At 34.2% G+C, this 27927-nt stretch overlaps 1 protein-coding gene across 1 annotated transcript; it reads right to left on the bottom strand.

Annotated features, from left to right (window-relative positions):
- Positions 1 to 232: 232 nt before the first annotated feature.
- Positions 233 to 17060, bottom strand: LOC137923212 (uncharacterized). Its single transcript, XM_068766396.1, has 11 exons — positions 16851 to 17060; positions 13989 to 14131; positions 12596 to 12629; positions 10384 to 12523; positions 9217 to 9370; positions 8515 to 8605; positions 5937 to 6101; positions 5334 to 5524; positions 3953 to 4107; positions 2306 to 2525; positions 233 to 836 (listed from the first exon to the last, which is right to left on the bottom strand). The coding sequence occupies exons 1-11, from the start codon at positions 16906 to 16908 to the stop codon at positions 504 to 506; spliced, it is 3684 nt and encodes a 1227-aa protein (XP_068622497.1). The 5' UTR covers positions 16909 to 17060; the 3' UTR covers positions 233 to 503.
- Between the last annotated feature and the right edge of the window lie 10867 nt (positions 17061 to 27927).

Below are 27927 nucleotides of genomic sequence, written 5' to 3'. Positions count from 1 at the left end.
TGATGTATTTAGTAATATAATATTTCCCTACTATCATGCACTTGATTACCCCTTTATATAAATTTACTTTAATTCATCAAATTTAATGTTTAGCTGATAGCCAATCTTTGACAAAAGATACACTAATTAAAATTTCTGTATTAGTAAAATTTTAATTTTATGAAACAGAGCCACATCGATAATTCAAATCATAATATTATGTTAATATTTGTTTGTATAGTTAAATGTTTTGATTTTTATACAGACAGACAGATATGGAGGCATATTAGTAATATTAGGTTAAAAAGAATAATGAGAGTAGTAAATGCACAAACTGGAGTCTTACATACCAATGCCACATACATTTTCACAAGTCCAACGCTTGAATTAGATTCAGTAACAGCAGTTTCATAAACACCTCCACTACACTTATAACAGCACAAAATCACAAAACGTCACTATCGCAAAGACGCCTCTTAGTGTCAATATTCACGTATTATGAGGATCTTTCTAAAGTCCCAGGATCATTCTGGCTCCGTATACATGAATGAGAACTTATCGTGGCTAGTGGGTGCGAGAGCCTTTGACTCTATGAGACATTGGACCACCCAAGTTGTAGATACAAGAGGAATGTTATCCTGGTTAGCTTTATTTTGGACCTCGTGTGGACAGTCCCAGTCGGTGACCAGAGCCAATGCCCCGGACATGTTTAGGTCTTCTTCGTTAACAACACGAGTGGTTGCACCGGCTAAAGTAGCGACTCTTTCCCAGAATTTGACGAACGTGTCTTGTTCGCCGCATAAAAGAATTATTTTATCCTTAAAGAACGTTGAATTGCGTTTACCTGATGATGGAATCTGCAAATTATAGTACATTAAGTTTATTCAATAAATTCCTTCTAAAATTCTATATCTATACTAGCTGTTCCCGCAAACGTTGTTTTGCAAAAAAAAATAGGGTTTTAATTAACAAAAAAATAAGGGTTGATCGTAGAGGGGTGAAAATTTAAGGTTGTATGTATTTTTGGATGCTGTATCATAATAAAATAAAAACCAAAAAAGTTGTCTAAAAAATAAAATAAATAATTTAGGGGTGGACCATCCTTATCACTTAGGGGTATGAAAAATAGATAGTAGCCGATTTTCAGATCTATTGAATACGCATATAAAATTTAGTAAAAGTCGGTCAAGCCGTTTCAGAGGAGTTCAAGTTCGAACACCGTGACACGAGAATTTTATATATTAGATAATATTTTTTTATAAGTGTGATATAATATATACCAGGGGTGGTCTAGCTCCTTGATATGTCGAGACAATGATTGAAAATTAAATTTTTCGCGAGCCGCAATTTAATACACATTTAAATCACGCAAACGAATATTTTTTTACCAAAATTATATTTATTGAAATTATATGACAAAAATACAAAATATGTATACTGATATTAGATATAATGCCACACGTAATGACAGCACTCCTAATAATACTTAAAATGCCGGTTAATTAATTATGATCGGTGTTTGGAGTTCGCTAATTTTATGGCGGAATAATAATAATTATCATTCACACCAGTAATTTATTTCGATTTCCCCGGAGCTGATATAGATAATATAAATTTGAATATTGAAATAATTTGACAATCAATTGGAACCAAAAATACTCAGCTGCAGTATGGCCACCCTTGATATACCTTTGGTTAGCCAGATCACTTTTATCCATACTTTTCACTTACATTAATGACATCTATATTTTGCACATCACTTATTTTAAATTCACATATAATATATTTATTAAATACATAAGTTCGTGCACATTTATATGAATTATATCAATTTTAATTACAATACTCTTAAAAATCTTGACCCATAATTACCAATGGATGAGATCACGGTTATATGGTATCAAAGCTTTGAAAATGTATATAGCTTCAGTTCAGTCTTGCAGTGATGTTGCTGATTTTAACAAGCAAGATTTAACAAGCAGAGAGCAAAGGAGAGAGCTATGTTCATGTTCAATTTGTAGCTGCTAAATCGAATAAAAAATGTGATTCTCAGAAGATTCAAAGTTACCGACGTAGCTCGAAGTTGGGGTCGAAAGGATCTCGAACTGTAACCAAGAGCTGCAGTCAAGGGCACAGTATGTCGCTGAATGCAAGCAGACCGAGACCGGACATGATTTCAGCTGTAGGAAAATTGTTGACCAATTGACATGGTTTTTATTGGGATTGGTGTGAAACGACCCGAGACCAACATCTTCGTTACCAAGATTGTCTGTCCATTTTGTGAATGGGACATCATGCTGCTTTAAATATATCAAAATATCCTTACCCAGTTGATGAAGCCGTCTTTAAGTATAGACCAGCCGGCGGGCAATGCGAAGGCGTCGGTGTCAAGCAGGGCATTGTTAATGCAGCTCATGATGACCCAGCCGTGGGATATAGCTCGCACGTCCGCTGCCAGACACTGAATGTACTTGGCAGTCAGACACGGCCGCGGGGCAATCAGCTTGCACACCGAATATTTATTCTTTGGCACATCGTCGAAATGGCTGTAAGAAATAGTCATTTATTAATTTTATATTTAGAGACTTCAAAAATTTTTATTATAATGTTCTGGAGTGGAGACCATGGAACAGCAAGAGCAAAGTAAGGCGTCCGCCCACAAAGTCGAATATAGGACCTTGCTGTGCAATAAGGCGCTGGACGCAGGCCATTTCTATATCTAGCAAAGACATCCTGCAGTACAATGATGAATAATTTATAATTCCTATAATATCAATTAGCCCAATTTTATAGAATCTACCAACTTAAGCATCCTTTGCTATAGCATCTTTCAACTAAGCTACGAGGTTTCCAAACGCATCATGATCTACGAAGAGCTCACAAGAATCTAGGATGGGATTTTTTCATCACTTTCACAACTATCTTTAATACTTACATTTTGTTTAATAAATTTCTTATATAGATTACATGATAATTCAGATTCACTTCATGGGAATGTATATTAATACTATAAATAGTTGCCTACAAAAGAGTTACCAATGTCATGAAGCCTAAAGGTATAATAGGCTTACGTTTATTTCTAGCGTTAACCTTATCTGTATCATAGAGTCATGGTCTTTTTTTTCTTAAATTCTTTCTCTGAGAGGTCGACCCATAAAATCAATTTTTTTCAAGTAGAATGTAAAGGATTAATTTTCTTTTTGTTAATCCCTGGGATGGGACAAAGAAATGTTTTTTAAAAACTAATCTTAACCTGAATAAGTGATTGTCTGAAGTAGCAGTGATCATATGGTTCATGCAACTAGCGGCCGTTTGGACCACTAATCAATTCATATTCTTACAGAAACCTCATATGATAATATATTGTATGTTTACAGTAATCATTATAAATTAAAATAATAGGGGACAAACAAGGCACCGTGAAAAATAACTGTACTAAAGTTTCAACTGCAAAAGTCTGTAATTCATTTGTACTAAATTAAATGAGATTTTTTTAATAAATTACACAAAACATTGTTGGACTGTCATTTATAGAATCGTAAACACATATTAAAAGTAAATTGACAGAAAAGGCTTTTTTTCAATAAACAAATATTTAAATAACAATAACCCTTGGCAGTGATGTCGCTTGATTATTTTAATTTCATGTGGGCTATATTTGATTGAGTGTATATGTATAAAACTGTAATGTTAAACTTTATTAAAAGATGTGTTGTTACCGTTTCTTCCTGTTTCTTCTCCAAAATTTAAATTAAAAATATAAATAAATAATGACTTGACAATCGGTAAGAGTTCTATTAAATGTTCCAATGTTGAATAAATATAATTTTTTCTTTATAGGTAGATAGCGGACATAGTCATAGCAGCAAGGTAGATAGATCATCAAAGCTATCTTTGGGAGAGACTTATACCATGCAGTAGCTTCATGTCTCCAGATATAATGGTGATTAAGGTGTTAAGAATCAAATGTTACCTGTGAACTATTCCCCCGCCGGCTTCCAGTTGCTCTTTGAGACGTTCCTTATTGAAAGGCCTCTCGCAGAACACGAGGTCCTCAGTATCGGTACCTGTCAGTGCTGAAGTTGCTTCGCTGTCCTCCTCTGATGAATAATGTCGACTCTCCTGGAACTACGCATATATAATAATAGCTGATTAATTCTTATTGTTGATTATAACAGGATATTAAAAATAAATATAGCCGGGATTCTTAACAATGGTACACTAATACTACAACACTAATGTACACTAAGCATGAATTTAGATTAGAAATAAATGCATCCAATTACTCAATTTACTTATTTTATATTTTTATTGATATTTTATTGCATAGCGTAATAAAAAAATAGTTAAAAAGGATTTTGAAGCAAATCTATACAATATAATAAATGAAACATTTTCAATTTATAGAGCGAACAGACAGGTGTCTACCGGTACAGTAATATATAATTTAAAAAAGGATACTAAAGTGTAAGTTATACATAAACATATAATTTACAAACAACAAACATATATACAATGCGATTAAAATAAGAATAGGACGGGCTCTCGGCTAACTTCACTCATACGGTCACTCGTACGGTCAGCATTAAATATATAAAATAAAAAATAATTGTTCTTGTTGATTGTTTAATTTGTTCTACAATGAGCAAAAGAGGTAGTGTTTTACATCGGCGAGCTCGAGAGATTATCAGCAATGTTGATAAGTACTTCGAGGAAGAGAAAAAACGTGCCATTATGTTGTTGGACCAGTTAAAACAAGCAAGAATTGTACCAGGGCCAGATGGCAATATTCATATATCGCGTGATGTATTTGGAAGTTTCATTAAGCATTTGGAAACTGCTTCGAAGGTAACCGAGCGAGTGACTTTAGCCACTGGTATTATTTTTTAACATTGCTTTTTTTGCACACTATACCAAGTTCCCGTTGTGACGTCACAACATGGCGCTAGGCCGGTCCTATTCTTATTTTAATCGCATTGTACGTTAGAACGCCATCAATTCGAGCGTCGTCTATAGATGGCGCTAGTAGTCGATGGCCCCGCGCTGTCGTTTGACGCCAATAAAAATGAACACAGCTCGGTTGAGTGGGCATTGATAGCTTGTGTCAGATGAGACTGTAAAAGTCACAAGTCTATTCAATTTGAATTATTTTGAATCGTAAATAAATTTAAGATTATTACTAGTAGATTCTGGCTCTAAATGCTAATGGCCTGAACGGAAAGTGCAGCGATGGTCGTATACGCCCCACATGGCATGGAATGTGCTAAGCATTTTCTTTTATAAGGTCCCTATGAACCTCAGAAAAATGGGTATGAGTGTAAATATAACATTGTGATATATAAATAAGTTTCCACCTTTTGCATCCGCTCGCGTCGTGGCGGTTCCGTGCAGGTGAGCAGGAAATGCAGACCCTCGAACAGTTTGCTGCCGTTTGGAATGGGACCCAGCGTGGTGCAAGTGTCTTCGTCGTTCTCAAACTTGGTGAGTTTTGAGTTCTTCTTGCCGATGTTTTGTTTCGCTGCGCCCTTCAGTTGCAACGGACCAGCTGGAAGAACATACTTCTCAATTGCTACAATCTATTAAACCACAATCACTATGTAGGTACCTTGGAGCGGTCATCTGTTCTCCACATGTGACTTACCTATTACAACTTCAACTTTTCAGTTTTCCCTAGTTTGTTGAAAATTAAATGTGTGCGTAGGCGCCCACTGCGAGGCGTAGACCGCCCCTACAGGTATTCATGGGGGGATATACCATAATCGCCACGCATGGCAAGCGGGTAGGCGATCGCAATTTGTTATTATGCAGAGGACTATGCTGCCCATCTTCTGGAACTTTTTGGTGAGCAGTGGCGGTTCTATAATTTGTAAGTTTAACTTCGTATCCAGTGAATCAAACCTGCGACTTTCGATCGCAAGTGTCATACCGCTACGCTACAAATGTTCTGATTGATTTACCTTTAACTCCGTCAATTTTTCTCGGGGTCCTCTGAACTTCTGGCTCGACGCCGGCGACTTCCTCCAGACGCGTGGGCGGTGCCGAGTTGCTGCTTTCACTCATTTCACTGCTCTCACTCGCTAGACGTTTCCTCCCCCCTACTGGAGTGCTTTTGGTCTTTACGCCTGAAATGTAAATCGCCTGCAAAATACCTTTAAAGAATACCTGAATAACATGAACTGATTCATCACTCAACTAACAAACGTAGACGTAAATTCATATAAGTTTTCTTGCGATATAATTTCAAGAGAAACTGCTGGTGATTCCAATGATTTATTTTAAATAAACACGTCAACAATAAAACATAATATACATAGCAATTTAAAATAAGTTTTTGCCTATTCTAGGCGTACACAAACCTAGCGAAAAATATTCTAGTTTATAACATTAATCTATACAAATAAATAAAATTGGGAGTGTATATAATTTTAAATTAACCTCTACGTATAAGATAAAAATATCTTAATTACATGTTTAAATTTTTGTTTTTCTGATTGTTCAAGCTAATCTCAGAAATGTCTGGACCGATTTCGACGAGACTTAGATAGTTGATGTAATAAATAGTAACATAGGCTAGTTTTATTTTTAAAATATTCTTAAAGGAAAAAAAATAATTATGTAAACTATATTTCTAAAATCCATGCAGACGAAGTCGCGTGCACAGCTAGTATATGAATTAATTATAGACTACATCATGTGAGGTGACGAAACATTTATATTATAATTTTAGTATAGCGATATATTACATAAAAGAAAATAATTTAGAAAGTGAAGAAAAATAAAGGGCTATAGTTGTCTGGAAAAAATTGCCTCGTGTGATAACACCGCCTATTGTACTTTTTCTTTACTATTACGCAACTATGTATATATTCTGGGTGTACAATAAAGAATATTAAATTAAAGCTCTGATTTCCTACGTGGTGCCCACGCCCCTCAGCGAAGCAATTTTATTGTTAACGGGACAATTCGGCAACGTACTCGATAATAGTTTAACCTTATCGCTTTAATATTAAAATGATTTTTAGAAAGGCTTAGGTGTGGCATGGCACATGAAAGGTTGGGAAACACTGTTCTAGAGTCTCTAAAAATATCCATACGATATTTCTGCATAGATTATTTTTTGTTGTTGCAAATACTGGAAATTATGTTGTGTAGTCCGAAGTTGGAACTGAACGATGGGGGCAACTGTAGCGACTTTAAAATTTTGATGAAGTTTGATTTTTGGTCATTAAATCAAAAATGATAGAAAGGTTTCAGGGGTTGTTATTTAAAAAAAATCAAGTGTTGATCATAAGGTAGTGTGAGAAATCCCGGTTGGGATATCTATTTTATAAACGCTGTGAATATACACTATGGCACCCGTGTTACTTTGCGTCATCTAGCGGAGTTGCCGTGAATCAGGTCGGGTGCAAAGCGCAGAGCCGTGTGCGCAGGCGACGAACATCGATCGTCCTAGTGAGAACTCTGGCACGGCGGCGAACCCATGTTTCTTTTGTTTTTTTCATATTTTCTCATCACGTGACCTATTAAAAATTGTCTGGCATACCTCATAAACTCATATTCACAAGAGTGTTGTTTACAGTTCATATCTAACATGTTATATCCTATAGCAGGCTTCTTAAACTTTTGTCATTCACGACCCCATTTATGATTGCTAGTTTCTTGACGACCCCATACAAATATAAAAAAAAAAAATTTCTATGATTTATTTATTAGGTAACAATATACATATACATATGAAAATATATAGTTAAAGAATAAGTTTTGAAACATACAAAATTCTAAAATTAAAAATTGCACAAAAAATTATAAAATTGTATTTATATTAGTTTAAAACCTTTAACAAATGCGCGTGTCTAGACGCTGCATGTCCACTGTATTCCACCAATTCTAGTGATGTTATAAAATGGTATATATAAACATTTGACATTAAAATCTCTCGACCCCAGAATTTTGCTACACGACCCCATTTGGGGTCGCGACCCATAGTTTAAGAAGCCCTGTCCTAAAGTTATCCTATATGCACTGCAGATAGAAATCCACACTGTAATCATACGATTTAATAACACTAGTTTATTTTTTGTGGGAACATGTTACTTAAATTTAAAAATCTTATGTAAACAAAGCTTACGACGTGACGTCAGTTGAACGCCTTGTTCTGTAGCAGCTTTATAAAATAAAAAAATAAAAATATCAGATCTGACCTACGCACAGTGAAAATTAGTAATAATTAAGGAGCGACGCAATTTCGATAAAACGCAAAACGAAACCACGCCAAGCAAGGTATTGGTGTATTTCAAAATATTAAGTTTATAATTTATCAGAAAGATAAAGTTTTGCAATAATAAATAAAATTTGATAAATTTTTAGAACTGTGCATACAAGAAAAGTGAGCCGTGAACGTTAACGGCGGATTGAAGGTACGAAGCGGCTGATACTCCCCCGTCCCGCCGCGCGCATACCTAAGGCGCGGTACCACGGTTTCGGTAACTTTGCAGTATACGTGTTGAAACAGTTAACTTGGAGACTGCAACAAACCTGATGTAGACGCCTTGGGACTCTTTGGCGATGTCACACGTTTCCGAGCGCTGGAGTTTCCTTTGTCTCGACTGCGAGCGCTGCGTGGACCCTGGACCAGAAAAGAAATTCTTTACGATTAAATGCATTCTATATCAGAAATCAGATGATGCTGTTTCTTTAGGCAACAAAGCAACAGAAACTAACCAAGTAGTAGTTCAGCCCTTTCCAGCGCGCTTGAATAGCCTCGTGGAGGCCTTTGAGCCTTGTCACTCAATGGAACCTTCGCCGAAGCGAACCATAAACCCCGAGGTCGAGTTTCGATTATAAGAGTTGTTTGACTAAACGCTCTCTGCGTCCTGCTATTACGAACCCGCAGAATCTTCCAATGTCATTTGGATAGCAGTGGAAAACTTGAAATTATAACTTAATTGCCGATTGCCAATCTACTGGGAAATATCAGTTTAACTTTGATTTTTCTGAGGTTTGATTTGATACTCTCTTTCTAAGCCGGAAATTTATATATATGTAAGAAAAGGACCAATATTTAGCCACTTCCGCAGTGGTAGTCGTGCAATGAAATGCACCGCCCGCCAGCCCGCTGATAAATGCGTATGCGGCAAACAATGCCAATCACACAACCGCCACCGCCAAATATATATATATATATAGACACAAGTGAGACAATATTATAGTTGCATATTTGTTTAAGATTTAATGTACCTGAATGATGTTATCCAGGTCTAGCTCTCTGTTGTGACGTCTCCGAGGGGTCGCTGGGGCGGTTGGCGACCGTGGGCGCGACGTTTCCTTCAGCGAACGCGCCTGGTCTTCAGTTAGATAAAGTTCACTGGCCGTCACCATCACTATCGTATCGCTACAAACACATTTTTCATCATCATCATCAAATTTAAATTGAAACCCTATTATTTACATAATAACACAATTTTTAAGATTTTTTTATTGCTGATATTTACTAATAACTTGTTCGCAGTCAAAATTTTAGTCGGAGGACATCCACCGTTGGACATAGACTTCCCTTGCATCCAGCGTCTTTCGACGACCTTAACAAGGTCCCGGCGGCCATTTATTGAGGCATAGTGGCCTGCCCCTGCCACTTTAACATGTCAATTTATACATTGATTACTTTCACATGTCTACAAATCTCTTCATTCCTTATTCAATCTCGTATAATATTTTAATTATGTCCACTGCATAATATCCTATGGATTAACGCTTTAGGTAGAGGTGCTTTTATTAAAAATATATTTGTTTTGCAAAAGAGAACATTCGAGCTATTTACGGCTTAGAGCGACGAATCTCCTTGAGAAAACTAACAACATATTTACAATATTTTGTAGATTTGCAATAATTATGGTATAATTTAAAATAATAGGGTATGTCCGTATTGTATTTACAAGGCATCGTGAAACGCCAGGTGTACTGGATTCGACTGCAAAAATTCTTTAATTCATTTACAACAAACTGTATCAGATTATAATAAAATTCCGCAAAACATTATTGGACTACACAGACTACAGTCTGGAGTTGTTGTGCGCTTTTCTCAGACTATTGCGCGAATGGAACTATCGAACTTTAAATTGCAGAACGTTGTGACATACACAAGTGATTATTGTAGATGACCTTGAAGATAAATAACGCAGAAAGAAATTACACAGATTACTAAACTTTTGAGTTCATCTTACCTTGTTGCTAAGAAAAAAAACTAGAAATTCTATTTTCTACATGTATTTTAGGAATGTTGATCGCATAATTGCTAAGAACTAAAAAAAGAGCTCTTTTAGAGCTCACTTCATTTTATTAACATGCTTTTTTAAACATGGAACTTTTAACAAAAACGTTTCTAGAAACAGACATGAAATAACTTACCCATCAGTAGTGCACTTGTATGTAACAGTGCCATTTTCATTCTCTTCAACTGACAGTACCAATCCGGGCTCGTAATTCTGCTCTTCATCCACCAGCGCGTAAACCGACTGTCCTTGCAACGGCAACTTCTTCGTATCTCCAAAGATAATAAAATCGTCCAATAGAACTTTGCTCTGTCCATCGTCGAACTTGATTAAATATTTATTGGGCTCTGTGATTTCTAGAACTTTCCCTGAGTAGTAGCGCTTATCCACCCATTTAGCTAGTACAACCGTATCGGGTGCAAAACCAGGGTATTCTGGTTTTATTGCGGTCTTTTCAACTGGAGTAGCTGGCCTTGGTGAATTTGGACGTCGTTTCTGTTTTAGCTTGCCGATAGACTTTGGTGTTCCGACCAGAGACGATAGGGGTTTCTCATCCTTTGGATATTTATCTGGTGACGTCTTTCCATCTCCGTTAGTTGGTATCATTTCTGGCGAATTCATTCCGTGCATGTACTCAAGTTCCTCTACTTGAGTTGGAAGTATTGCGCGTTTTGTTTTCCCGACTATATGTCTTCTGCCTCTCACTCGTGTCTTCTTCAGCGAGCTCTTTGGCGTAGTTTTATCACATTTATTGACTTCCTCCGGGCTAGCGTTCCCGTTGCTAATAGTTTCACTTGATAACGTCTGCACTCCAATTGACACTTTATCTTCGAGCGTCCGATTACTTTCATCGATGGATGCTTCTCGGATGTGCGAAAATATATCTTGTATCTTTTTCATTAAAGCATCATATCCTTTGACAGAGGTAGTAGGATTTGATACAGATTTACGAGGAGGTTGAGGAACAACGAATGCACCGTCGCTTGTTCTGGTACTAGAGGTCGACGTCGAACTGACGGTAGAGGCGAAAGAAGTTCTGTTTGGTAGATTTATCATCCCAGCACTAGTAACACTGGACGGAGAGTTACTGACCGAGACATCGCCTAAGTATGGATCAATTGTAAACCTTTTGGAAATTCTTTGGTATTCCTTACACATGTCTATTCCCAGATCATTATCAGTTCTTACGACGTATAAAGATAAGAATTCGCAATCTTCGTTATGACTGACGTGGACATCAAATATCGGTACATGAGGCGTATTTAGCGGTAACGAATGGCCATTTTGTAAAGGAGATATTGTTGATGGTGTAGTAGTGTTACTGACTCTAAATGACTCGTTTTTACCTTTCTTTACTTTTCTAATATTCAGTTTAACTAAATCAGGAGTTCCGTCACTATCTTCCGTATTATGTTTGGCATCTATTATCTCAGTTGGGGTTGAAGAGTTTCCATTAGATAGTTTTGATATCAATTTTGAAGCGACACTTGGCACGTGATCTGGACTATCCAAGCTTACATTACCAACACTGTCTGTGCTCTCCTGATCTGTCGTTTTGCCTTTATTATAATCCCCTGGAATCCCCTGGGATAAATTACTACTTAAATCAGAATATTTATAACTTTCACTTCTAGTTGGTTCGATTTTCCCTGGATCTATGATATCTTTTCTTTCTATAACTTGAACAGGATCGCTGCTGTGAGTAGGTTTATTCTCCTCTTCTGGTTTCTCTTGATTATTCTCTGCATCAGATGAAGGTGACATTGCTAGATGAAAATCCTGGGAGTCATTCATATCGGAGCTCTCCTCTAGAATCACTTCCGGTATTTTAACAAGTGGTGTTTCAGAGACAAATTCAACGCTCGGTTTTGAATTACATGAGTCTGAACTAAATATTTGTATTGAATCTGTGATTTGAAACTCTTTTAAATTCTTTTTAACTCGTTGAGGTGTTTTGACCGATTTAGTAAGGTCTACACTAACAGATCTTAATTTAGGAGTATTTGGTGCTTTTGGTGAGCTAACTTCTACACTGTTGCTTCTTTTAGTGATTTTCCTTGGACTAGATCGAACCGGAGTGCGCAGTCTAGATGTACTTGGTATATCGTCTTCCATTTTACGCTTCACGGCTGTGATTTCAGATACCTCTTCATCTAATGATTGAGTGGACACTGTATTTTCAGAAGTTATGTCAATAATAGTTAACTTTTGAATTTTCGGATTGCTATCTGGAGTATCATCTGAGAGTTTTCGCTTAACTATTGAAGGTTGATCACCTGATAAACAAAATAAATATTTATTGAACCAATTTTAAACAAATTTAAATTTCTGTCTTGTATTAATTATACCTTTAGATTCAGCTTCAAGTTGAGCAGTTTCCATCTGTGTATAAATAAAATAATCATTAAATGTAGAACACTAAATAGCAAAATTATTGCTCTTTCTATTGAACATTATAGTGAGCGTAATATTTAGATATATAAGTGTTGCAATATTTTTTATAATTATAATTTAACTTACACGAAAAATGCATACAATTCAATAAATAGATATTTGATAACCCTTAAAAAAACTTTCAAATCCCATTTTAATTATTTTATGCGTACAAATAATTTTAATGTAAATTTTTATAACAATTCTACACTACAGTATAAAAAATTCTGTTATTACAATTTTAATCAATTCAAGACATATTTGTAGCAATGATAAAAAGCTTTTTGGTAATGAGAAGGCAATGCTTTACTTTTTATATTTAGTATTAATTTTGTGCCTACAAATACAGACAAACAAATAAACTAACACATACAAAAATATGAAAACTATTTTATATTTATGTCCTTATTTTTTGTTCAAGGTTACCATATGAGTCTGAATAATTATGACGTATTTGAGTAGACGGAATTTAAAAGTCTATACATATTAGTCTTAGAATCAAGTGTGTCACACATAAAATGGAGAGAAACATGCAAGGTATTAAGCATAGAGATAAAATAGTCGACTAAAAATAATAAGCATAAATAAAGTAATTTGTAACAATAGTATGGACACATAATGCCATCCAAAGATAAGAAGACAACAGTTATCACAGAGTGCGAAAAGAGCAAAGTCAGGCAATTCAAAAGACGGGACGATGATTTACCTTGTTGTTGGAGAAAAATTTGTAGAGATAGAAGAGTAAAAAGGGCAGGGAAAAGTCTATGTTTTAGAGATAGTCTATGAAACTAATTGGAAGTCAATGTCTATATATCATTGAAATAGTGGAATAAAAGTTTTTTTTATTTATTTATAGCTGAAATTTCTTTGCAATAAATAAGCTGCAGGGCTTCCAGGACTGGTATGGCATTACATGAGATAATCTATCAGAATCTAGAAGAAGTAGACTATGTTTTGGAATAGAGATTAAATAATAAAACTCTAAATATTATTTATATACAATTACATGATTGCATATTTTGAGACCAATTTTAAAGTATTGTGTAACATGGTAGCCGAAAAATATTCTTTATCAAGGCATTAACAGAATTGAAAGAAGTCAGTGAAGCCGAACAAGATGGAAAAAAGAAAGAGTGAAAGTTTAAAATGAATAAATATGTGTGATAGAGGAAGAAACTTTAAGTTAAGCATCTCTAATGGAGTAGTCAGACGTTTGCATAGAGGGGTTTAATGTTAACTAGCTTGGCTCATTATATATATTTGCATTGGTTTCTCTATGTTTTGACAGTAAATTCAATAATTAATTACCTCAGGTACATTTTCCAAATTGATAATGTCTTCTTCAAACTCGTACACTGGACTCTCGGGAAAGAGAGACTGAGAGGTGTTAATTGCTGCCGTTGAGCTCACATCACTTGACATCAATTCAAGTTGCTTTTCAATCTCGGGATCTATAATTGTACAGAAAAATGGATGTAGGTGTAACTGTATTTATACTTTATTTAATTATATAGTCATATCATATTATATTCAATTATACATATCATATTCAATTATATATCATCATATCAGCTAATTGTCTACTGCAAATCAAAGACCTTCAAAGATTGCAAAATGACCAGTCTTGCACTGCTCGCTTCTAGCAACTTCTTATATTGATGGTCCATCTAGTTGAAAGCTACCCATACCAAATCTATGAGCTTGTGGTCCTTTCTAGAGAACCTTTTGGCCCCAACGGCCGTCAATACAAGTTCACTCACCTCTTCATATAAGTGTTTATGTTTCTTCTCATTTATGTTTCAGAGTGATACCTTGAACATAGCCCTCTTCATGGCTTTCTGAGTGACCTTAAGCCTTCTTGTAAGACCCATTATAAGTAAAAATGTCTCAAATTATTAATAAACTAGTATAAAGGATATTAGTATTTTTTTCTAATATTTAAAGCCATGGCCAAAAGCTCAACTGAATGCATAATTTAAAATATTGAAGTTACTCAGAGATGTAACTTCTCAACATTGCTCAGTACTGCATTGTGATGTAGCAGCTTTACGGAGGTCTCTTTGCATTGCATCTTTATTTGCAAATATTGGCATTCACCATCCCCAAGCAGACTCTTTTCTCTACTTTACTAAACTTGATCTTTAGCCAGAACATTAACAAATTGAAATTGATTGCAAAAAGAACTTGGGATTTTGATTTTTACCTAATAACACTGCAATGCAGTAATTACAAATAATCAGATATTTAAATGCATATTAAGTTGAAGTGCTGGCTTATTACAACTGGATATGCACAGGTAGAGAAAATAGTTACTTAAATTAAATTTTTACTTAATGTACATGGGATAATAATCTTTGTTTATAATAAACATTATTAAAGCAATTTATATAAAATTAAAATTAATTTTAGGTCAGTTTGCACACAATGCAGCCAATTACTATATCTCCACCATTTACATTATAAAATTTTAATAAATGTAGTGTTATAATTTCAGTTTCTGAACAGGCCTTAGTTAAAACTAATATGAGGTAATGTAACATATATATTGGAAGTAACAATTTTTGATTCTTTGAACAGCAATCTTAAAATGTGTCTAAATTAAGTTGTGAAATGTATAACATTCTATATGAAAATTTGTTTAGTTATAATAATCAAATTTCAACCTTGGAAGCTTTAAAAAATAACAGGTTAACTTTATTTACTATAATTTTTTTTCATCATTTATGAACAGTTGCAATGATATGTAATTCACACACAGAATGTAACTTTTTAGCATTTTGCAAATAGGCTCCAGTTACACTGAAATTTAGTCCGAGAAGATATGGAAGGATACAAACATTTCGAAACTAACCAAGTAGAAGCTTGCGAAGACCTAAGTTTTCTCTATTTTTCTCTAAGAGGCAAAGACAACAACAAGACACTGATACAACTATGAATGTGTGAATTCTGTAAAGATGTTGCGCTAGAGAATGCTATTCATCCAATTGATAGTGAAAAGAACTAATGTCTCCAAACTCGAGGCACTTAAAGTGACAGTGATGTTTTCATGGATTTACCTTTAAATTGTCTCTAAACATTTTCGTCATGTTATCAGTTAATAGAGAGGGGACCTTGAGAAGCTTATTTTTAGACAAGATTGAAGGTATAGACTATAGGCAAGAAGCCCAATGCAGTGGACAGGTCAAATCAGCAGCACTCTATACATATCCAATAATCTGATGGTGCAAATTCATTAAGAAGAAAGTGAACTTTGGAGAGAGTCACAACTCTCAGCAATGCAAGTAGAAGGATGTGACTCATGAGAATGACATCTGTGAGTTCTCCCACCAGAGACCTCAGTAAACAATGACTATTGACTATTGTAACTGCAAATGCACCAATCAAAAAGTGACTACAAATTTCTTTTTTAAACCTTGTAATATAGACTCTATATTAAGTCTTTAAATGTGTTTATACAAAGCAATAATTTTTTTACCATTAAATATTTTTGCCATATAAATGAAGAGTATTAATGAAGGAACTTCAAACCAACAAAAGAATAAAAAATATAACAATATCTTACACTTTAGACAAGAAAAGATCATATTAACACTTTGTAAATAATGATAATAAAAATGCAAATTTTTAATAGAATCAAAACTTATTATCAACAAGCTACATTTTATAACTAGGTAAAACCTAGTATATATACAAATACACAGAATTATGGTTACCTCAAAAAACTTCATTAGTAAAAATAAATATAATATAGTTGACTGAATAAATAGTCAACATCTACTAACTCTATTGTACAACAACAAACTCATCTTATATGAATTTGTAGTATATAACAATAAATAACATATAATATTTATTAACAATGCGATGTTATTAGATTTATTTTAATGTTTGGTTCGTATAATACTACCATGTATTGCTGTCAATGTAACACGGACATGTCACTAATCAATTTTGTTTATGTTTATGAGATACAAGATTTATAGTAAAGACGAGTTAATTCCCGACGAAATAAGTTATCACTTGCATTTTAAAATAGATAAACCATTTACAGTTTAATTTTGACATTGAATCCAATCGTTCGTTGCTTTTGCTAACGACGCACATTTTATTCGGTCGGTTAATGTCAATTGCGTTTCTTTTAGTAAAATAATAATGTAGTTAGAACACTACCTGGCGCTCGACTTGTCGATTCAACCTCAGATACATCGTGGGCAGTAGATTCTTCCATTATTAGACAATTTATAGAATTTTGATCAAAAACTGGCGCGATTTATCACTGAAACATCTGTCACTCAGAACACGACGTAACTCAACACATTTCTATATGATTTACGAATCAAAAATTGTTGGAGAAGGATTTTAAAACCTTTTTCCAACTAAAGTAGTAATTACGATCGCAAAAAACTTTGTTAAAATTATTAAAAGCAATATTTGGAAAAAAATCGACCTCAACACAGCCGCTTGTTGATTTGGCTATTGTTACCAGTGAAAAATATAAAACACAAAACTGTTGGTTTCCTTTATAAGTGTAAATGGTATGTGAAAACGATATTTCATTTTTAATGAAATGATACCTTTGTTGCGTCAGTTATAAATATAAGAACAATTTTCGATAGCCGTACAAAAAATATGTAGCTTGTGTCCTACAAGTAGGAATGTTAAAATAGAAAATTTTGAAGATATAACAAGTGTGATTTTCCCATAGTTGTTATAATTTTAGTAAGCTGTAAAATACAACAATTTTGTTGAATAATCATTTTTACGAGGAAATTATATTGCTATCAAGTAAAACCTTATACCTAAAAGATCATAATTCATCCCAATAAAACAAAAATCACATTATTACATACATTAATTTTTTTTTGTTTATTATTAAACTAACAGTGAAATACTCAAAATATTATAAGATGCATTTTTCTATTTAATAGCAGCAAACTGCGTTCCTCTTGTCGCCTTTACGTCGTCATTAAAAGGTGATAATGAAATGGAAACAAAACGTTCCTTTTTACATTTTTATCATTAGTTCTCAAATTTATTTATTTACATATTTTCATTTACTTCCTGATAATTAAATAAATATAACAATATATTCGTTCGTATTTTACATAAGGAAATTTAAAATTTATTTTCACATGCCATATTGTTTAAAAAAATATTTGTAAATCATACTGACTAAAAGGTTATTTTTTATCAAAAGGTCGAAACAATTTCAAAACCTCATTAAAGCATTGCTACTTGCTGTCCTAAATCGTTTATAATTATGTTAGCATTTCACACATCTAAATGGTTACACAAAAAATATATTTATAAATAGAAAATAATAATGTGCCTAAATAAAATTATTTTTCATCACTTCCTTAAACATATGTACAAACATTCAGGGTCAATTGTATAAGAAAATCAAAGGATTATGACTAATATGTTTTTTATTCCGAAAAGAAATTGCGTACATTTATGTGAAAATACGACAGCTGTCGGTCATATTCACTTTTATTGATCCGGTGTAGATAATAGTACTCTATTAAAGGACGATCTGAATACGGTGTAAAGGATACTGTATATTTCATATAAAGCCGTGAGCAGGAATCATACGCAGCAATTCACTTTTAATTTCACTAAAAGGGTTGTTAATGTTTTGAATTTATTACGTTTTACGTGTTTACTATCACCGGAACAAGATGACAAGTAAACTACCGTGTGACCAGTTAAACACTAATTCATTTAGCTATCGATCGCGACTGTCACGCCACCGTAAGGACATTTAAATTTGTGTTCCTGTACTTCAAGGTAATTTACGATTGTTAGTTAAGATTTAACTAATTGGTTTTGAGTACTTTGTCAATTTAAAGAAAAGTATTTTTCTGATTGTATGACGCACCGCATAACAAGGCACATTACGAATTTATAGCATTATTTAAAAAAAAATGTTTTATGGGTACTCTGGGAACGTAATATTTATTAACGATCCCAGAGCACCATAAAAATATTGAACATGAGGCGTCTTGTTGTAGTTATATTTGATATTACTTTTATCTGTTATCCGCTCTAATATTTAGAGCGGATTTGGTAAAAAAAACCATATTTAATCACTTTAATAAATATGAAGGTTGTTAATAGAACTATTTTTATGTGCAAAACCCATCTTAGAGTCCGATAAATGTAAAATATTTTACCTGATGAAAAGTTATGGTGCAGACATTTATATTTTTAAAATCGGATGAAGCATTTCAATCGCTTGTGTATTTTTTAAAAATATATGATAGGTTAAAGCGAATTAATGGTTTAAGTGGTATTATTCGATTTTGGAAGCCGTACAAAAGCAAAGGTTGTTTGTTTGTGTTTTATGTTTTTGCCTTAAATGTATATATTGGTTTTAACAAAATAATGATATATATTACTTTTAGTGTATATATGTTTAAATGATTCTTGACCGTGTCGGTAGATATGGTTGTGTTCAGTACATACGATTTGAAATGAACAGTTCAGGAATTTTTATCTTTGGTTCTAAAATTTATGAAGAGAGGAAACATGACGCGATATCTTCCCTCCCATTGGAAATGTCTTGGAAAATATTTTTGTAAGTTTTTAAGAACACGCAATTTTTCGAAATAGTGCAACAAATAAAAAGTTTAAAAATCCTATTTATACCGATTATGCAGATGAACATAAAACTAAATGTATGTGGGATTATTTATTTATTTTTATTCAAACTCTACGACGACGTAGGTTATGTTCATTAATGGCACTTATGTTTAAGTGTTGACGATGTAGATAAGTGAATCGTGTTTTAATTTTTTTTTAATATTTATTCTTTTTTTCGAAGTTTTTACAATTTTTAATAAAAGAAATAAAGTGGTCTTATTAGAGTTTTGTATACTGTAGTTTCGAATAGAATAATTAATGTAACCTTAATTTCTTGTCATATCGATAATATCAAAAATTATCTTTAATCATTAAGTTTAGAATTATTCGGCGAATAAATAGTACTATTGTTTCTCGATTGAAATATACAGTGTATTAATATATAAAAGGTAGATTTTCCTCTGACATTCTACATTTTAAAGATCATTACTGCCTAGCTATCTTTATACAAAAATAAACAGTAATATTTATCCTGTCTGAAGAAATTTGCCGGTTAAATTTTTAACCTCTCTCGTTAATCTACATTATGAGAAGACGAAATAATGACCAAAATCCCATGGCATTTTAATTATAATTATATTCCTCGCATACACCTACCCTTGTACACGATATACACATACGATATACACTCACACAACTCATGTTCTCTTAAGTGCACTATTTAATTTTTGATTTTTTTTGAGGTTACTTCTTTTTTTCTATCTATGGTTATAAGTAATGCGGCCTGTATAGTGCGTTTATTTATGAAACTTGTTTGTTTTTTCTTTTATGGAAATAAATAACGGTTTAACCTCCAATTTTCATATTATTTTTATATTAGCTTAACCGAAATTAAATATGTCATTAGATAATTATTTTTAGGTATCTAGACGATGTATCTCTTCGAATTGCTGTAAAAGTTGACCCAACGTGGCGAAGAATTATAATATCAAATAAAACATTGAGAAGAAGGTTGAATGTGTTTGAAACGGCGTTGATGTTAGGTTCGAAAAGATTGTTGAAATATTGCGGAAGAAACAGGAAACGATTATATAAAAGGAAGAAAGATTTTTTGCCAACAGGAGAAATAGTTGGTGAGGATTTAAAATTGTTTATTTACTTATATAAGTAGTTGCGAGATTATGGTTTAGGACGGATTTTACGAAATTTGATCCGAAAGGAGGTTTCATTAAATTCGCAAGTCGTTTGCAAATAATTAAAATTAATAATTTTACATTTAACAACATTATAATTACGATTAAACTTACTGTTTAACAAAGCACAACACCAGCTCTGCCTTGTAAGAGTAGAATGAATTACATTGAAGTAATAGCTTTGGCTGGTTTACACTATTATATTAAAGGGACTGGAAAGTAATGTCGTTTCTATCGACATATTTTATACAAAAACCCCTTGATTTGTTACAGCTCCGGCATTGAAAATTTGTATACTAGATGGCATAAGGTCGTTGATAACGAAAGTGAATATATTATTGATAAGAAATAAAAACTTGTTAAAAATGTAGTCGTGTGAATTTAATTTAAGAAAGCGACTTTACTTTCCGATGCCCCTAATAAAATATTAAAAGAAAATTATATAAATTTAACGATCTAGGTATAGACGAATAAAACTAATAGAAAGTAACACGGTTAAAAAAGCCGTAAATATCAAAGGAAAAAAATCTACGATAATATAGTTATTTCATTCCTTTCAATTTTAAATTTAGTTTTATTAGTTTGGATATATAAATAAGTTTAGCAGTGGTAGCACAGTGACAAAAGACTAACTTGTGATCATAGGTCTCGGGTTCGATTCCTGGGATTCGATATTTTAAAATTTATACTTTGTGCATTAATTATCCAGGATTGCCACTGTTCACAAACAAGTTTTCAGAAAACGAGCAGCAGCGTCCTCTGTGTACCATGATACCAGAATCCGCCGGCCAAGAGGCCTATGCTTTGTAGATATAGTAAATAAGGCTTTATACTATATACTATGAAGCGTCCAGCGAATACAGTTCGTACTGGAGCCACTGGTATAGAAAATTATACGTTTCGTTGCAAGATATTTAATGCATATGTATAAAAGACCCCAGAAGTACCCAAATTAAAATTATCACGTGTCTTATGCCACGTATGGAAAGAACTTATCTGTGACATTCTATAAATTGTATTAAAGTTGTTTACTTGTTATTTGTACGTGATTAAATATAGAATTAAAATTTTTCAGTTGAAACCACAAAGCCAGTCTTCACAATTAAACGCGGAGGGGACGATCTGATTATTTATTCAAAACGTTTCAAACCGAGCACATATAAATATTGACATTTTTTTTTACAAAACAATAATGACAGTACACATGTTTGTATTCAATTGACAAAAGTACTCGGCATTTTATTTAGCACGTCGGAGATATTTTTCAACAGAAATTATCTTTAATTAACACAATCGGTTTTAATTACAGTGTATGTATATACAATACACAAATATTGGGGTGTGTATTGTAAGATATTTTCGACAGGGTTAAAAAAGCCGGGTACTATATATATAAGATAATAAGTGTAAATATATAAAAATGTTAAAAAGTATAATAAATTAAAGAATATATTTATTGTATAATGTATGGAAATGGAGGAAATATAACGAAGGCTTTTGACTATCAGGGGAACACGACAGATTTATAATAAAAATAAATGTATTTAAAAGTATTCTCGAAGTTTTTTTTTATTTTAGTCCTGTCACTAAAAATGCATTTCACACTTGTTTCACTAGTGATAGCAAAACAAATCCGATTAAGTTATTGGCCCTTCTTAGGCTTGGGAGCGTTTGGAAGGCTTTATTTAAAGTTAAGGTACGCGGTAATGCATTATTTCGGCTGTTCACTGCCGGACAAGATTTACCTCATAGTTTTCCAATGGGACTGGTTGGAAGTTATCTCCATCCTTTGTAAGAAAAGAACTAATATATAGCAGTAGTTGTGCAATAAAGAGCACCGCCCACTAGCCCGCTGATAAACGCGCATGCGGCAAACAATGTGAATTACACAACTACCACCGTTAAATCACTCAACGCGTGTTTCACCTCTCCACGGGGCATCCTCAGGAGTAATGTTACACCGATTAGTGCCAAATACCGAGTCCTAATTGTTGTAAGTTGGCTACATATTAGTCCTTTTCTTACTTAGGATGGACTTCCGCAAAGTAACGCCTGAATCCATTGGATATCCATCTTTCGTCTTCCGATGACCATAACAAGGTCTCTGTCCATTTAGTGGGTGGACTCCAGAATCTTGAAACTTGCTAAACCGCTGGCTAATGTTGGTTACTTTTATTCGTCTATCGATCTCGTAAAGAAATTTCGAATATAGCTTTCTCGGGGATTCTCAGAGTACCTGTAAAGGTTTAAGCTCAAAGGGAGTCCCTTGTGCATCTATGACCCAGCGGTGGACCAGACCAGGGTAAGAAAAGGACCAATATATAAATATTGGTCCTTTTCATACTTAGGATGGATTTCCGCAAAACAACGCCTGATTCGATTAAATACAGACTGTGGGGCACGCCACTACTTGCTTTTCGTACATGGAGGGCATAGAGTGGCTTGTGAAATGGAAATGCTCCTAGCATTGATTGTGGCAACATCGCTTCCCTTCTGGAAGAGGACGCCGCACTTTCTTGCGGTTTTATTGGAGGGTGGTGGTAGACGTAATTAGGCATAACAAAACCGTGTAACAGGAAGTGTGGCGAGGAATGGAAGGTGATGCCTAAATGTATTGTGGGTGAATGCTGTGTTTTTTTTAGTTTAAATGCTGTATGTTGAATGTATGCTGAATGATAGGAAATGTGAATGATGAAAGAGGGAACAAAGAGAAAAATTGTGAAGGATGTGAGAGGGAAGGTGAAAGTAGGAAGGGGTGTGGAAGTTTATATTATATTTCTACTTAGGATATTAATAGCCTGTCCTACATTTGTCTTAATTTATCCGATCCTGGATTCATACCAAAAAAGAAAGGGGTCTAATTTTTTTGGGATGGTAAGGCCATTGACTTCGATCTTTATCTAATTTTCTTCAATACTATCTATCACAGCACTCTAGTCCAAAATGATGACAAGCAATTTTGTTATAGAGAATACTTATAATAAAAAATTCTAAGCGAACTGGGAGCGGTGACAGTTGTTTGTAGTATTAATATTTATTTGCATTCCCCTACAATCAGATTTAAAATAAAATTTTTAATACCAAATAAAACGTACTACACCAGACAGAGTTTGTCTCATAGAGTGAATCAGGTTAAATATTACTGAAAGTTTTTCATATCTTAAATAAAATAAATAAATAAATAAATTATTATCTAACACTCCATACAAGTCCAAAATGTTATTTCAATTTTATTTACTCTTCGAGAAAGGCTTTGTCTACTGTAGTGTTTAATTAAGCAATAAGTTTTTAGTAAATCAGATTGTATATTACAATCATAGTCATCATCATTTCAGCTACAGGATGTCCACTGTTGGCCATAAACCTGCCTTAAAAATATTCAACTGGACTGTTTGGAACTGACCTGTATTCAGCTTGTTCCGACGTTCTAAACAAGGCCATCTTTCGGCTTACAGGTAGATGAACTACAGCGAAAAACAAATGTATTATAATATTAAAAGCAATATAAAAGAAAAAAATATTTTTGTTGCATACTAAAAAATCGTAATTAAAAAAAGCAAAGTATTATTTAAGTCTATGGAAACACGCTGATACAAAATGCACCCAAAAACGGCGGGGTGCATTTTTTATATCCTGAAATAGCTTAATTTGGTCCGCAATGACTCTGTAGATAGACGATGCAAGCGTGTGTGTTGTCGGCGTGTCCTCTGCAGCTATGCGCTCTGTAGCGTTCAAACTTAGGGCTGTGCCAAATTGAAATAACAATTATTTGTTTTTTTTTTCCAAAATTATCTTTAGAAAAATCTGTCTATAATTATTATGGAGAGGTTGATCGGTTTAAGGTGCATAAACGTTACATTGGTGAAGAATGTAATGAAGGTTATAGTTCATTTATCAGCAAAAAGATTAAAACCTTTTCAATTATTTCCAATCATTCTATGTAAAGTGACCTCTCTGAAATATGTTATAACAGGTTGTCAAATATCTCCCTTCCGCTTTTTTGCTCTTTATTCAATGCTTTATAAAAAGTGTTACAGTGATCGGATTTAGTTCGAATATGCGCCGTTTTGTTCGATGATCTGATTCCATCTAGACGGCAACTTCATAATACCTCCCTCGTAGAAGCCCCCCTCCTTATCTGCGAAGAACTCGGACAACCACTTTTCACAAACCTCTTTTGAGTTCAACTTTACACCACCAAGGGCGTTGCGACAGGAACAGGTGGTAATCACTTGGCGCTATGTCCGGGCTATATGGTGGATGTGATAAAACCTCCCATCCGAGCTCCCGTAGCTTCTGACGAGTCATCAACGAAGTGTGTGGTCTGGCGTTGTCCTGGTGGAACACTACACCCTTCCTGTTGGCCAATTCTGGACGCTTCTGGTTGATTGCCTGCTTCAAGCGGTCCAGTTGTTCGCAGTAGATGGTAGAATTAAGCGTCTGGCCATATGGGAGCAGCTCATAGTGGATGATTCCCTTCCAATCCCACCAAACACACAGCAAAACCTTCCTGGTCGTCAATCCCGGCTTGGCCACTGTTTGGGACGATTCACCGGCCTTCGACCACGACCGTTTTCGCTTGATATTGTCGTATGTGATCCATTTTTCGTCGCCAGTCACCATCCGCTTCAAGAATGGGTCGAGTTCGTTCCGTTTCAGCAGCATATCGCAGGCGTTGATTCGGTCCAGAAGCTTTTTTTGCGTCAAATCATGCGGCACCCAAACATCAAGCTTTTTTTTTGTGTATCCAGCCTTCTGCAGATGGTTTAAAATGGTTTGGTGACTAACTCCCATCTCCTGGGCGATGTCACGAGATGCCACATGCCGGTCTAACTCGATGTAGTCCATGATTTGATCGGTATTTGTCGTCACAGGTCTTCCGCCGGCTGGCTTATCCATGGTGTCGTTTTCGCTGGCTCTGAATCGTCGAAACCATTCCTCCGCGGTTCGAAGTGATAGAGTACCATCCCCCAAAACACCATTAATCTCACGGAACGTTTCTCTAGCGGACTTGCCTTTAACGAAGGAAAACTTTAAAATAGCGCGAATTTCGGCGTTAGTGAACTCCATGTTTACACGTCTATAACTGTTGAACGCAATATCCAAACTAATCATGCATAGCGTCGTTTTGTAGGTTATGTCAAGACCTTTCAAATTTCGCCGCGAAATTCAAAAGACAAAAAGGCGGAAGGGAGATATTTGACAACCTTTTATTATTATTTTTTTCTATTGTAATGCGACTGGCAAATAACTTCTAACAGTACCAAGTGTATATAGATAGAAAGTAAACAATAATTAATTATAGAATTCGTTTTCTCACAATATTATCATATCATTACGTTATTTATTTTTTCTGAAACCATTAATTTTTTATAGTGTGAGTCATAAATTAATGGACCATAGGTGAGCTTATACCCTTTAAAGTTTTTAACATACTAACCTATCATCATATTATTAAAAGTTATTATTTTTATATTACAGTTTAGTAGTAAACAAAATTTAAAGAGTTTTAGTCATATAGATAAAAAAGGCTTCGGCGAATATATATATATTTTTAATTATGCATGCTCATATTGGGTTTTTGATAAGCTACCTGAAAATTTATTTCTCTGAACACCTCGCGGAGGCGGAGGCGATTAGCCGCTACACTCAGTCATGAGGAAATAATTAGAATAGAAATCACATATTTCCCTTCCTGTGATCCACCTTGCTGGAAATAGGAGGAAGCTGGCCTAGCCTTTGTACCAAAAATAAGAGACGATGCCCCGCCCTTTACTACTTGCGACAAGTAATTCATCGAGCTATGTCGGTGGCTTTGGTTTTTCTGTGGATATTCTCACTCTGATTCAATCTCGCAGAGAGGCTCCGAGCATATCAGTATCCTCCCCGTGGCTCTCTCTGACCTTGATCCTTCCCATAAAGACCGTCGAAAGCGACCACGTTTCGAATCCGTATATGACGGGCAACACAAACTGATGATAGACCTTTATCTTCAGAAAATACTGAATTTAGGTTTATGTGTCTGTAATTATAAATATATTCATTTTTGTAATTTTTTATAGGTTTTTTTCTATTTTTACCACGTCTATCGGCTGGTGTTCTGATGATGATGAATTTTTTACGGTTTCTTTATTAAATTTTTGTATCAAAATGTTTGATTTTGTACAATAATCCATATTACAGCATTTTGTACAATTTCGTCAAATTGAAGAAACCTTATTTGATTGGGGTCAGTTCAATTGGGCTAAAGTTCTACTCGTCAGTTCATTAGTGATTTTATTAAGTACCGGGAATATCATATTATTTTAGCTTCTATTTGCTTTCACAATCTCGCATGGTTAGGTAAAAAATATGGGTTCAGAAAATTCTTTTCAAGTTCAGTTTCTCAGAGTTTGGTGTCTAAAGTTTATAACATAAATATCTTTATTACTTTAAGTATCATTTCATTTTATATTTATTATCTTGCATAAAGAATTTGCATCTTCTATGTTTATATCACGTAGTTTTAATTATAACCTAAAACCAAATTTATAGCCAGGACCTCAAGGTTCTTGAGATGACAGCGGACCCACAAGGCCAACGTAGGAGGTCCTTCCACATGGTGCACAGACGACCTTAAGATCATTAGAAGACGCTAAAATCTGGTTGCTTTCAACGGGTCCGTGAAAATATATGATCATACTTAGACTGAATCAGTACATAATAAGAGAAAAATAATCTTGTTCCGGAAATTATGAAATGAAGAATAATATGTCATTAATAAAAAAATAATAAATTGTTTACCGCATGACAACCCTACGTGCTCTGGATCCAGCAAAAACATCGTGTCGTTTTATTACTCGAGCAGTTCTGCTCCGTGGAGACTGTATCAAACTGGGGTGGGGAATTTTCAATTCATTTGGACAGCGCCTTTCTTCTATTGTAACCGGTTTTATCAAAATATACATATGCACGCCAGACGTAAGAGAGCGTCCAAACAAAACTCATAGACGTAAAAAAAAATTGGAAACATTTTTGTATATTAGTGAATATAGGGCTGATTTTTTAAAACATTTGATGGCAAAATATATACTTATATTAAAACTGTTATTAATTATAATAAAATTACAATCAATGTAAACATCGTCGTGGTTTTTTAAAATGAAAAAAGTAATATTATTTTTTGACTATACATGATAATAAAAGAAGCAAACAGTAATTACTGTTTAGTTGCGTTAGTATATAATACCATTTGCTCGTAATAAAATCAAGCCCTTATCAAAAGGACAAAGAAATAGTTAATACGTACTTCCTTAATAAAAAGCGCGGAAGACCGTGTGGTTTTAGCCGGTAAAAGTCCGGCAAAACTTTTTCGCTACCCCCAGCCTGCAGCGTGGGGTATCCTATGCAAGATTTACCCACAGAAAGTAAATGTATCCCGGTTTCCGGCTGAATTTGAGGCTCTATTGTTTTCTTTTTTTTCAAAGCCTTAA

The sequence above is a fragment of the Battus philenor genome, unplaced genomic scaffold (genome assembly GCF_028537555.1).
Source record: "Battus philenor isolate CCGP_79_NKW_IND1 unplaced genomic scaffold, ilBatPhil1.0.hap1 SCAF_21, whole genome shotgun sequence".
Classification (NCBI taxonomy): Eukaryota; Metazoa; Arthropoda; class Insecta; order Lepidoptera; family Papilionidae; genus Battus; species Battus philenor.
The sequence above is the reverse complement of the archived record's forward strand: the minus strand, read 5'-3'. Positions and strand labels throughout refer to the sequence as shown.